This window comes from Mastigoproctus giganteus, chromosome 12 (assembly GCF_048544385.1).
Source record: "Mastigoproctus giganteus isolate SK-2022 chromosome 12, ASM4854438v1, whole genome shotgun sequence".
NCBI classification, from domain to species: Eukaryota; Metazoa; Arthropoda; class Arachnida; order Uropygi; family Thelyphonidae; genus Mastigoproctus; species Mastigoproctus giganteus.
In genome coordinates, this window is record NC_143586.1 from 27,941,275 (window position 1) to 27,954,816 (window position 13,542).

At 35.5% G+C, this 13,542-nt stretch overlaps 1 protein-coding gene across 1 annotated transcript in view; it reads right to left on the bottom strand.

The window, feature by feature from the left end:
* Window positions 1-8,760, bottom strand: part of LOC150076816 (synaptogyrin-1-like) — a 78,000-nt gene extending 69,240 nt beyond the window's left edge. The window contains exon 1 of the mRNA XM_090386992.1: window positions 8,656-8,760. Coding sequence (XP_090243118.1) covers window positions 8,656-8,754 — 99 coding nt within the window. The 5' untranslated portion in view covers window positions 8,755-8,760. The remainder of the gene's footprint in view (window positions 1-8,655) is intronic.
* Between the last annotated feature and the right edge of the window lie 4,782 nt (window positions 8,761-13,542).

Consider the following 13,542-nt stretch of genomic DNA (forward strand, 5'->3'; position numbering starts at 1 on the left):
AGGATCTGGAAAGGTTGAGCAGATGGGCTGAGAGGTGGCAAATGAAGTTTAACATTGACAAATGTAAAGTACTACATATGGGAAACAGTAACCCCAGATCAACGTATCAACTCTGTGGTACTACGCTGACAGTGGTAGAGAATGAAAAGGACCTGGGGGTAATTGTGCAGGCAGATATGAAGTTCTCTGAGCAGTGCAGACGAGCTGCAAGGGTAGCTCATGGTGTCTTGTCAATGATATACAGGAATTTTTCTAGCAGGGATAAGGATGTGATTATTCCCATTGGTCAGGCCACACCTTGAGTATTGTATACAGGTCTGGAGGCCTCATTTCAAGAAGGATGTAGAGCTGCTCGAACGAGTACAGAGAAGGGCAACAAGATTAGTGAATGGAACAAAGGGTTGCTCTTACGAAGAAAGGCTTAAGTTTTGCAAATTACAGAGCCTGGAGACTAGGCATCGGCGAGGTGATCTGATAGAGGTGTATAAGGCTTTGAATGGCTTGAGCATGCTCAATGCCGATGGGATTCTTCCTCTTGCTCAGAATAATCACCTGAGAGGGCATACTTTCAAATTGAGGAAGGACGGATGTCGGATAGATGTGCGGAAATTTGCCTTTAGCCAGCGGGCAGTTGGTTTGTGGAATAGACTCCCATCGCTTGTTGTTGAAGTTGATAGCCTAAATAAATTTAAGACTCAGCTGGACAGGTATTTCGAACGAACGGAGGGGTGAAATGGGAGTAGTGGTTGGTTTTTTTTTTTTTTTTCTTGGCTGATGCTGAATAAGCTTGCTTTCTTGCATCATATGCCTCTACTAATGCTAACTTCTCGATATCTGCTAGCAATTCTTTAAATGCCGATCTCCAGTGGGGCAAAGCAAAGACAACTTAGTTGATTTCAATCCTTCTAAAACTCAGTCTTGTCTTATATCTCGAAAAAAGGATTCTTCTGCTCCTATGCTTATCTTTGGTGACACTCCTATTTCTAGGCAAGATGATATATCTCTTTTGGGGATTACCTCGACTTCTAATCTCTCTTGGCACAAGCACATTAAAAATATTGCTTCCACTGCATCAAAAAAAACTTGGTTTTCTCTTTTGCTCTCAGTTACTTTTCTTCCACACAGCTGTTCACTCTGTAAAAGGTAAACTGCAGCCATTATCAACCCACCGCAGGATGGAAGTCTCCTCAACAATTCATGCTGAGGGAAATGGACCATAATCTGCCACGCTGGTCTTCTGTACAAATCGCAAATCCGCCCTACCATGGATTATTGTTCCCACATCTGGGGTGGTGCCCCCAAAACCTCTCTCAGGCTTCTAGATTCCATTCAGAAGAGGGCAGTTAGGTTAATTAATGACTCATCTCTAACAGTCTCTCCACTCACCGTCTCATAGACGTACTGTGTCTGCTGCATGCCTTTTCTACAGATACTTCCATGGGCACTGTTCTTCTGAATTCGCTTCTATAATTCCCTCTCTCTCTCTCTTTCAAAACAGTCCGAACAAGTGCCGCCATCATCCATTTACTATCCAACTTCAAACTCACAGAACCAACTTTTCATCTTCCTCATTTATTCATTCAACTGCCGTTTTCTGGAACAACCTTCCTTCATGCATATTTCCTGAAAATGACAGTCTACAGAAGTTCAAGTCCAATGTCAACAAATATCTTCTTTCGTCTTCTCAACCTCCAACCCAAGCATGGTACTAAGTACTATAGGTTCTAGTACTTCTCATGTTTGGGGTTCTCATAAAAAAAAAAAACACGTTGAAATGAACTAAAACCATGTAGCGTTAGTAGAAGCATATGATGCAAGAAAACAAGCTTATACAGCATCAGCCAAAAAAAAAAAAAAAAAAAAACTTTCCCATTTCGCCCATCCATTCATTCCAAGTTTCTCTGCCCTTGATTGTTTGTTTTGAATTTATTTAAGCTGTCAACTTCCACAATGACAGATGGAAGTTTGTTCCAGCAATCAACCATCTGCTGGCTAAAGATAAGTTTCTGCACATCTATTACATAACTGTCTTTTCTCAATTTGAATTTATGCCCCTCATGTGTGGAATCTGAGCAAGAATTCCATCAGCACTGAGCTTGCTCAAACCATTCAAGGCTTTATATACACCTCAATCAGATCACCTTGCAGGTGCCCACATCTCCAGATGCTGCAATTTGCAGAACTTAAGCCTTTCTTGGTAAGAGCAACACTTTGTTTCTCTCACCAAGCTCATAGCCCTTCTCTGTACTCGTTCCAGCTCTACATCCTTCGTAAAATGAGGGCTCTGGACCTGTATGCAGTACTCAAGGTGTGACCAAGTATTGCTTTATACAATGAAAAATTTACCTCCTTGTCCCTGCTTGCAAAATTTCTGTATATCATTGACAAGACCCCCATGGAGCTGCTCTTGCAGCCTGTCTGCACTGCTCAGAAAACTTCAATCTGACTGCACAATTACTCCCAGGTCTTTTTCATTCTCCACTACCCTGAGTGTAGTACACAGTCGGTAAATTACAGTACCAACTGCACAGTAAACATTGAGAAATGCAGTACTTCGCATTTTTCAATGTTAAACTTCAGTTGACAACTCTCAGCCCATCTACTCAACTTTTCTAGATCTTGCTGCAGTAGCATACTGCCATTAACAACTCTGACAACCTTTGTATCATCTGCAGAATTGGACATTAAGCCTGACATACCTACATCAATATCATTGATAAATATACAAAACAACACTGAGCCCAACAACAAAACCTGGGGAACTCCACTAATAACATTAGTCCACAAAGAGCAGTGTCCATTGATTACCAATCTCTTCTCCTACTCAACCATTCCTTTATCCATAGCAGCAACTTGCCGTTAATCCCATACTGCTCCAATTTGTATGGCAGTCTTCCATGTGCAACAGTATCAAAAGCTTTCCTGAAATCCAGGCATATGACATAAAAATTTTTTTTGCATCCAGTTCCTTTGTAACCACATTGTAGTATCCAATCAGATTGATCAGACAAAGCTTTCCCTTAACAAACCCATGCTTGTCTGAACTATAACTAATCTTGTCTAGATGATCCTGCAGTGCTTCTTTAACCAGTGACTCCATTAATTTTCCAGGAACAGAAGATAAATTAACAGGTCTATAATTACTCATGTCACCCTTTGATTCCCCTTGGTGGTTTGGGGATACATTGGCACGCACATCTGCCATCTGTGGGGACCTCCCAAGAATGCCCTCATAATTATGGCTAAGGGTTTTCTTGCTACCTTTGCTGTGTTCCTTAATATAATTGGATAGATCCTATCCATCCTGGGTGCCTTTCTTATTTTTAAATTCAACAATTTCTCCTCCACTTTGCTCTCAGTTATTACAAAATCATTTAGCCCCTGTTAGAGTTTGATAAACCTCTGGCCTCCACTTCCCTACAGAATTCCTCATGTGTGAATGCAGATGTAACATACTCATTCAATTTATCAGCTATCTGAGCAGGGTTATCAACAGTTGAACCATTGATATCCAGTGGACCAATCTGATTCATTGCCTTCCTTTCAGAATTTACATAAGTAAAGAAGTCTTTGCTGTTTTTCTTTGCATCCTTTGCCAAAAATTTTAGCATAGGATGTAAAGATTCTGATTTTCAAAGCTGTTTTATTACCGCCATCTCACATGAATTTTTACAATTGTAAACACAGATAAGCAACACCTATATAACCTGGAGACAATCATATGAGGTCTTTGAGGCTTCACACAGCCTTCAGTAAAGTTCTACTCTTCATTTGCTTATTACACTTAGCTGAAACTCTCAATACCTTTCAATAAAAGTGTCTTTCATTATGCTATTGAAAATTACAGAAACTTTTGTTTGTTATCATGCAAAAAGTAAAAATACAGGACAAGGTTAAGCCTAGTCTCAATAATAATATGCATGTGTGAAAAACAAATTTAAAATTGGCATACACCTCTCACATTTAAACATTGAATCATACTCAACACTTTACGGGAGTACATGCAGTCATCATGCTCTCTAGCTTCATGTCATGGAAGAGAATGGCATTCTTTTCGGTGAAGTGCTCAGGTTTCTGAGTAACATTTGGCCAAGTGTCGGTCAAAAATAATAATGGAGATAATATTTAAATAAGAGAGGATAAAAAAACAAATCAAAGGTGCTGTAGAGGCTTTTATTTTTAAAAAATAATTAAAAATATTTGTTTTGTTTTAACATAAAAAAGTGAATTTTTGACAGTGGGTTCAGAAAACATTTAAAATAAGGGTGGAATCAAAAACTGAACAATTCTGAATTACTTTGGGTAACTTTTTACTCTATTAAATGAGTGCATGTGTGATGAAAAGAAAATCACTTGTGTGCCAATTACACGTTAAAAATTTTCACTCATAATGAAACATTATTGAAGTGACCTCGAAAAGTGTGTGAATATATTTGTATATACACCACTTACCACATACACTGAAAACATTTATATTACGTATACTGACAAAAGCATTAGTTGGCTGAAATGAGGCTTTATTTGGCACAAGGGCTTCTAAGGCCAAGATGTGCCAATCCAAAAGTTGTTCAAAACAGAACAAAAAACAATTAAATTGGTTAAAAAATAAATAAAAAATATACAGAATTCATCAGTAAGGAAACAGAGACTAAGATATCTAGTTCAAAAGGCAAGACATTCACTGTGAATATTAGTTCATTAATATAGTTAATTTTTGGAAAACTATTTTCAAGGCACATCGATTACTTATATACTTCAGCTACTTAGTACTTTCCATTATAGCACCACCACCAAAGGCAAAATTCACCTAAAAATACATCATTAATTGTTTCTTCCAAAGGTAAGTTTCTTCACAAATAAGTAAATATATTCTGTACTTAAATATCTTCAAACCAAATGCTTAATTACAAAAACAAAACCATTATTATTACTTCTTCACCCAAGTTCCCTTCACTCAAATGGATAACCAACTTCGCTCAAGGCCAGTAGTGCTCAACCTTTTGTCTTGGTAAACCTACAATCCAGCTGACCCATTATAACTCACTCAAAATTCACCTTTATACTGCTTTCAGGAAATGTTTTATAAACAACAATGCAACTATATTAACACCAATGTGCATATACTGTATCTGTTTATATGCTCATATTAGAGATACAATTCCATGAACAGGGCTTCGAGTAATAATTGGATTATTTTGAAGAGGAGCACTAAGGATTTGATGAATAAGTACATTACACTTATGAAGTGCATATAATCTTTAGTATTTATCTTAAAATGATTATGATATTTTACCATGGATGCCAACAAATAAACTTCTTTCTTATCTGGATCAATGCTAATTTATCGTTCCACATTTTACTAAATTAAATCTTAAGTCCCAATTAGATGCTGTGTAATTGTAGCCTTTTTCGTATGAGCTAATACTTAATACTTTTTCCCTGCAATGCAGCAACAATTAGCAGCACACCAGCTCTAACCAACTGGCTGCTAAAAGTGAAGCGAATTTTCTGAGTTACCTGGCTTCAAACTGGTTATAAAACATTCCATTGGAGTGTTCTATTTTCCTCTTCCTCACAAACAGGAATAAACCAAAAGCCAACCATCATACATATGAAATTTTTAGAAAACTTCAATACTAAATAGGTTAAGACTATTTCCAGAACTTATCGATAGCTAGCTTCAGGGAGAACATCCAGCTGCAAAACACAGGCCTGGTCGTTACTGTAAGTGGAAATCCAGAGATTTCTGGATTTCTACTTACTGCACCCACATTTATTCTCACAGAAATGGCCTATAAATGCCTAGAAAATCCCAAATAAGTTCCATGTTTCCATGAGCTCACCTAGACAAGCCAAGAGATGGTGACACATGCTGGAGTTAGATTATGCACCTATCATAATTTTGTCTCGTCACCTTTCTAGAAAGGATAACTACTAGGCTCACTACTTATCTAATCTCACCATCCTGGTGCCTCATCAATGGTGACATTTCTAAACTTTTAGGGCTCAGTTAGTTGGTTTCAAGTGGAGAACACAGACTCACCCCCATCCCCAAGCTCAGAAATGTGGACTTTTGAGCTTGAATACAGACTAACCAATCTAAGAACTCAGCATTATACAAACTGCAGTTATATTATTCATTGAGATGTTTGGCTGCCTGGCCATCTCAGCATATTTGATTATTGAAGTTTCTAAAATTAGAAGTCTGTGCAAGGTTAGCACAAGCTTTTAATAATTTACTATCAAATTTTCTATTTTTTACTGTTTGGTTTTTAGGAGCATTAGCAACTAAGGCCATATTGCTCTGGGATATGCGGTGGTCATTCCCTGACCTTTCCGCATCCTCCGTATTTGGTGGTGACGGGCTCGAACCCCGGTCTAATCAAGAAGCACGTGCTACGCACTGCTGCTCCTTCCCACCTGGCTACGGAGGAGCCAATTTTTTTTTTTTTTTACTGATTTCTTACTCTATTATAAGTATTTCCATTGTAGTCACTTACAAAATAGGATTATACTCCAGATTTTGGGTACACCTTGTCACCGTGTTGTGGGCATGGTTAAATGCGGGCCAGATTCAAGCAAAAGTGTGGGTTTTTTAATAAACTTAGGATTATGTTAGTTTACACCAGTAATTTCGGACGGATTCAAGCAAAAGAAGCCACTTTCTCTCTGAGGTACGGAGGTGTACCCATAATCTGGAGTATAACCCAAAATAGATTTTTCCCATTTTTCATTGCATTCAAAAATGCTGTTAAAATTCCACATAACAATATTTCAATATAGTCCATCCATGATGCTAAATCTATATCTTGTGGAATTCCATGGCACAAAATAAAGGCATGTACAGTGAGCCTACTTTAGATTTATTGAAAGGAGCAAACAACTGGAACTTTTTAAATAGAAAACAAGACAATATATTGTTACATTTCCTGAACAAAATATTTGAGCTTCTTATGTGGATAATTTTGCAGTAATCACATCAAAGCCAATTTGCCACAAAAATAAAGTATTCGAAGAATCCAATACTATACATACATTCCAGAAAATTACTTAGATACTTTATTTAAACTAGTGGTTTCTAAACTTGGACACGGAATGATAAAAGTTTTGGAGATTGGAACCTCACAAGTGCTTGAAATCTGGCAGTACATAAATAAAAAATACATATACGTGCATATTTTTTTTTGTTAATTTCTGCAAGCTGATGGAAATTAAATCAGACTAGCATCAATCCCCATAATACTAACTTTTTGACAGTGATATGCAGTTTAAGTTTTCAAATATCCCAATTATATATTTCTAAAACTATATAACAACACTACCTAACAACTACATAAAACAAAATATACATTTTCCCCCCTTGGTTTTCACATACCTCTTCCAAAAAAAAAAAAAAACATTTTTTTTTTGTATCACATTTAACAACTACTATCTTGCTATCACATAAATATCTTAGATATTTATGTATTAGTAAGCTATATAACTATGTTATATCTCATATTATATCAAAATTAAAACTTGCTGTCATCTTTATAGCATACAGAATCAGAGCGTGAACAATGAATAAATTTGTTTACGATCAGAAAAAAAATCTTATAAAAAGAAGTTCCTTAGTATCAAGATTCTTCAGAAAATGTGAATATAGAAGACCATACTGATGAAAATTTTGTAATTATAACAGATCTTGTACATTAATTCCTTCATGAACAGCTGATGCAAAAATTTTAAAGCATTAACCTATATAATATTATTGTTATACAGGATACGATTTGTTTGTCTGAATAGACAATAAAGTATATTTAACCAATTTATAAAAAAAAAAGATGGACACACTGCATTAAATTATATAACTTTATATCACTCCATCTCCAAATTATGATGATGGTTCTACATTGGAAAATTAATGAATATTGACACAGAGCTTGGCAACCAGGCACCTCGGAGGTGACCTGATTGAGGTTTATAAGGCACTAATAGGGGATTAGTAAAATGAATATTAATACTATACTATTCCATTTCAATTCTATCAACTCAATCTGCAATGTTACATTCAATTTCAAGTAAAAATTAATAAATATACACATTCACACTCTCTCTCAGTTAAAAAGACGTAATCTGGATAAGTTACCGTTTCTTCAAACAGAACAGTAAATACTTATATAATTTTCACTCTAATGCTTATTTTTCCTAAGTCAAAAGATGAGCTACAGTTAATTTATCAAAACTAAAGCCAAATTATTGTTTATTAAAATACTTTTCTCTTTCAACATTTGTATACTAGGACCCAAAAGAAACGTCAAAAGTGTTTTCTATTCCCTCCTCAAAATGCAATGAATTTCCCTGAACCAATGCCATTCAATAATAAAACAAAGGATGGTGCGCACACAAAATGAATTACAAAGATGAAATCTTGGCACAACAAATGCCAAATACACATCACAAGAAACCACCGGTGAACATACAGCTGAAAGATAGCAATGTTTTTACCCGCATTACTGAAAGATGTTATGGTGCAGTACCGTTACCGAACTATGGCGAGGAAGACTTCACTCTAGCCAGCAACGCCAATCGATAAACAAGCATGTCTAATCCTTGCCAAAATCGTCAAAACACGTAACAAATAGAACTTTAGGTCATAAGAACTGTGTCTCTTACCCAACATAATAGTCTTAAAATGACTTGAGGCCTCTGAATAACGCTAAAAGGGTCTATAGGAGACCCTGCTTTTCCAGCACCGTAAGCTCCGCCGTTCATATTGACACCAACAGAACTATGGGAGGACCAAACGATTTCACGTTGTGACGTCATTGGAGCCTCACCTCAACCACATATTATTTCTCAATCGTCTTCTTTAACAGCTTATGGAGCTTCAGACTTTGTGGGTATCGAGATTGTACCATCATATTAATTTAATTTAGCTATTATTATACTAGAATAGTAAATATTATCCGCATATTTACTATGTTTGGAAGAATATGAGTAAACAGAATATATGCAAATATATTTGATATATAAAAATAGATATGTATCGTCATTAGAAATGTCTTCATTTTTTTTTTTTTTTTTTATAATTGTGTGGTAGTTTTATTATATATATATATATATATATATATGATAAAAAGTATGATAATTTTGGAAATGAGGGCCAAAAATTGCCACAAAAAATACCATTACATTCTCTGGCCCGAATATAATGGCACAACGAAAATCTTTTGGTCAGTGTACTCAAACAGGCAATGTGTCTTTTGGTCGAATGAAAAAAAAAAAAAAAAAAATTAAGTTTAAATGGGCTGCGACGATACGAACCCAGTGTTAGAAATACTGACATGAGGAAAACAGGAAATCACTAAACTAACGTAAATTACAAACACAGACAACTTTTTTTATTATCTGGTGCCAAATGGTTGGTTTTCTGGATTATCAATGGTTTCCAACTATTGATTATCAAGAAATTTATAATTTTGGAAAAGGAGCCTCACCTCAACCACATATTATTTCTCAATTGTCTTCTTTAACGGCTTATGAAGCCTCATACTTTGAGGGTATCGAAATTGCGCCATCATATTAATTTAATTTAACTATTATTATACTAAAATAGTAAATATTATCCGCATATTTACTATATTGTTTGGAAGAATATGTGTAAACAGAATATATGCAAATATATTTATTAAAAATAAATATGTATCGTCATTAGAAATGTCTTCATATTTTTTTTTTTTTTTTTTTTATAATTTTGTGGTAGTTTTTATCATATATATATATATATATATATATATATATATATATATATATATATATATATATATATATATATGTGATAAAAAGTATGATAATTTTGGAAACGAGGGCCGAAAAGTGCCACAAAAAATACTATTACATTCGCTGGACCGAATATAATGGCACAACGAAAATCTTTTGGTTAGTGTACTGAAACAGGCAATGTGTCTTTTGGTCGAATTAAAAAAAAAAAAAAGAAATTAAGTTTAAATGGGCTGCAACGATACGAACCCAGTGTTAGAAATACTGACATGAAGAAACCAGAAAATCACTAAAATAACGTAAATTACAAATACAGAGAACCTTTTTTGTTTTGTTATCTGGTGCCAAATGGTTGGTTTTCTGGATCATCAATGGTTTCCAACTATTGATTATCAAGAAAATTATAATTTTCGAAGAGAGACTAGGCACCTGCGAGGTGATCTGATTGAGATGTATAAGGCCTTGAATGGGTTACAGGCTCAATTCTGATGGGATTCTTCCTCTTGCTTAGATTACGAACCTGAGGGGGGGGGCATAAATTCAAATTGAGGAAAGACAGCCATAGAATGAATGTGCCGAAATTTGCTTTTAGCCAGCGGGTTGTTGATTGCCGGTATAAACTTCCATCCATCGTTGTGGAACTGGACAAACGTTTAAAGGAAATGGATGTGTGAAATGTATTTTTTTTATTTTATTTTTTATTTTTTTGGCTGATGCTACATAAGCTTTCTTTCTTGCATCATATGCCTCAACTAATGCTAATGCTAATACAAACCAAAAAAAAAAAAAAAACATTTTTGGTTTGTATATTGTTGATTTTCGAATGAACACACACGCGTGAGAGTGGTATATATTTCCTATATGTAATCTTCCGAATTCGTTTATTATTTACATGTTGTTGTTGTCGTAGCTACGTTTTAAGAGAATTAGCGACTAAGACCATATTGCTCTGTGTGTATACTCTCTGTAAATTGTGTATGTTCTGTGGTCGATTTTCTGTTTGCTGGACTAAAAACCCGAGTTTCCAGGAGAAAAAACCATGTTACCCTTGGCTGAGACCGACTAACTCAGCCACGTTGTGAAAAAGGCTCATTAAAATTCCTGTCATACAGGATTCGAACTCAGGTCTTTTTCACGCGGTGTGGGACGATTCTTCCAACTGTACTACCCACGAGGGCGTTATTTATATAAAAGTATATAAAAGACTACCTAGTAAGCAATGCTGGCACTGAATGCATCTTTTGATGGATTTTAAGCATTTAGATAACAACATGATAAATGAAGTCCATTAACATGCATCACAGATTAGTAAAACTTCTTACTAATCTGTGCATTTTCACCTCCCTCAACATTTTTTATAAATTTCACTAATATCATTTCAATTATTATAAACACCTGCAATCAATTAATGATAGGAAACTAGACCTAGTTTTACAAGTTAAAAAATGCATTATAGTCATAGCTGCTTATGCGCCATCAAACCCCCATAAAAAACAGGTTTTTTTTCTTTTGTATGTGTGATAATATAAATTAAATAAATAGATAAATAAATTAAAATAGCAAATATACACAGTACATCCCCCAGTATGAATTAGGTTATGCCCTTGCAATAGCGAAACTACAATTCAAGCCAAGCCGACCGGGCTAGCCGGGTGGGTAAAGTGCCTGCCTCGCAACCCAAAGGTCGCGGGTTCGATTCCCGCCTCGGGCTTGGATCAAAGTACTGCAAAAACCTTGGGAGGCGCATTATGGCCACAGAAGCCTATTCGCCAACAACTACAAAAAAAAAAAATTCAAGCCAACTCCCCCCCCCATGCGAGTCTCGACATCTCGTGCCCTTTAAACTACTGTAGGCGCAATAGAATGATTTCCATAATCGATGGTAGTAATCGAGAGATTTCGATAATCGAATTATTTACCATAATGAATGATATAAGTACAATCGCAATAATCGAATGATTTCTTGATAATCGATTATGCCATTCATGACCTTAAACGATGAACTTGCCTTATTGTATATCAGACGGCCTGATCGTATTCCAGACATGGCATTTCTGAGAAAAATAACACTTAATATTCTTCTAATAATAATGTGCAATTAAAATTAACAACTTTATATAAATCATATCATCATAATTTACCAATTATGCTGTTTTTACAGTCACTGAAGAAGTGGTACAGGAAGTATAACGAAACGTCTGAGGATAATCTGTAATTCTAAAGAAATTAAAGGCAGATTACACGCGAAGCAGGTTTATTTCACCAATTTCAAAACATAACACTTTTTCAGGGGCGCAGTGGAGAAAACAAGGAGGCCCCTAGAGTCACGGGGTCCGACTGTTGATACTGTTTTTTTTTTCTTCTTCGTTTTTTTTTTTTTTTTTTTAATTAAGCGTCTAGAAAATTTAACCAGATGGGCTGAGAAATAGCAATTGAAGTTTAACATTGATAAATACAAAGTTCTGCATATGAGTAGCAGTAATCGCAGAGTAACGTACCAACTGTGTGGTACTACACTCAGGGTAGTGGAAAATGAAGAAGACCGCGGGGTAATTGTGTAGTCAGATATAGAATTCTCTGAGCAATGCAGACAGGCTGCCAGGACAGCTCGTGCGGTTTTGTTAATGATGTACAGGAATTTTGCTAGCAGGGACAAGGAAGTGATTATCCTATTGTGGTTCAGGCCACATCTTGAGTACTGCTTACAGGTTCGGAAGACTCTGTGGGGGGGGGTTTAATGATGTAACAATCTATCTCTATTTATCCCTAGCTGGGTCGCCAATTGTGGGGGTGGGGTTTCTTCTTATATATACTTTTATATTACTTTTATTTTGTTATTATTTGTTATTTATATTCCCCACTTTGCATCTGACTGGTTATCTCACAGAAGAATTCCGGTTCTGAGGGAGTTTCTATATTAGAGCACTCCTCCTTTGGGTTTTGCTGTGTGTTCAGAAATGACCAAACTCCATTTTCATTAAGTGAAATACAATCAGTTTATTATACATACTTACAAATAAAAGATAAGACAAATCATTACACATTATTCACTTCATATATAGGTACAAAGCATGGATCACGTTCCTGGTCATTAGGCTCCCCCATCCATCATCTTCTTCTTACTATAGGCCCACTAACATCTCGTACAATCAGTTTAATTTAACTCTTTCTTAATTACAATTGACATTTATTATTTATCTATTTATATCTTTCTTTTTCATACCTATCTAGCACAATCCTACATTCTTCTTCATGATTGATACAATTCTTCTTCTGGAATTAAATGTCCACTTTACAAACTATTCTATTCTATTCTCTCCCCAGCACTTTAAAGTTACATGTAAATGAAATATACATGGGATTATTTATTTCTTCATTCCCTCAAGTAAACTCCAGCATTTAGCGACTAATTTCTCTACATCAGTGACATTAGGTAAGTAACATACATCTGTACCTGCTCTATAGGCTAACCCGTCCAAAATTATTACTTTTACTCCATTGATTAATCAGTAAATAAATCATAACTGTAAACCATCCTTCATTAACTATTTCTATGATATTTCCTTACTTATCTATACCTTAACTTAACTCTTAACTGTATGCTTCCCTAAATCTCCCTTAATATTTATCTATCTTCCCTGCAGTCCTTTGCAATTACATAGAGGTAAATTCGTTGTTTAACCACTTACTTCTGGGGATTTGGATCTTACCGCTAATACAACGTGTGGCCTGTGACTTTCTGCTCTGCATCGGGTCCTCCATTGGTTTGGGAACGTTCAT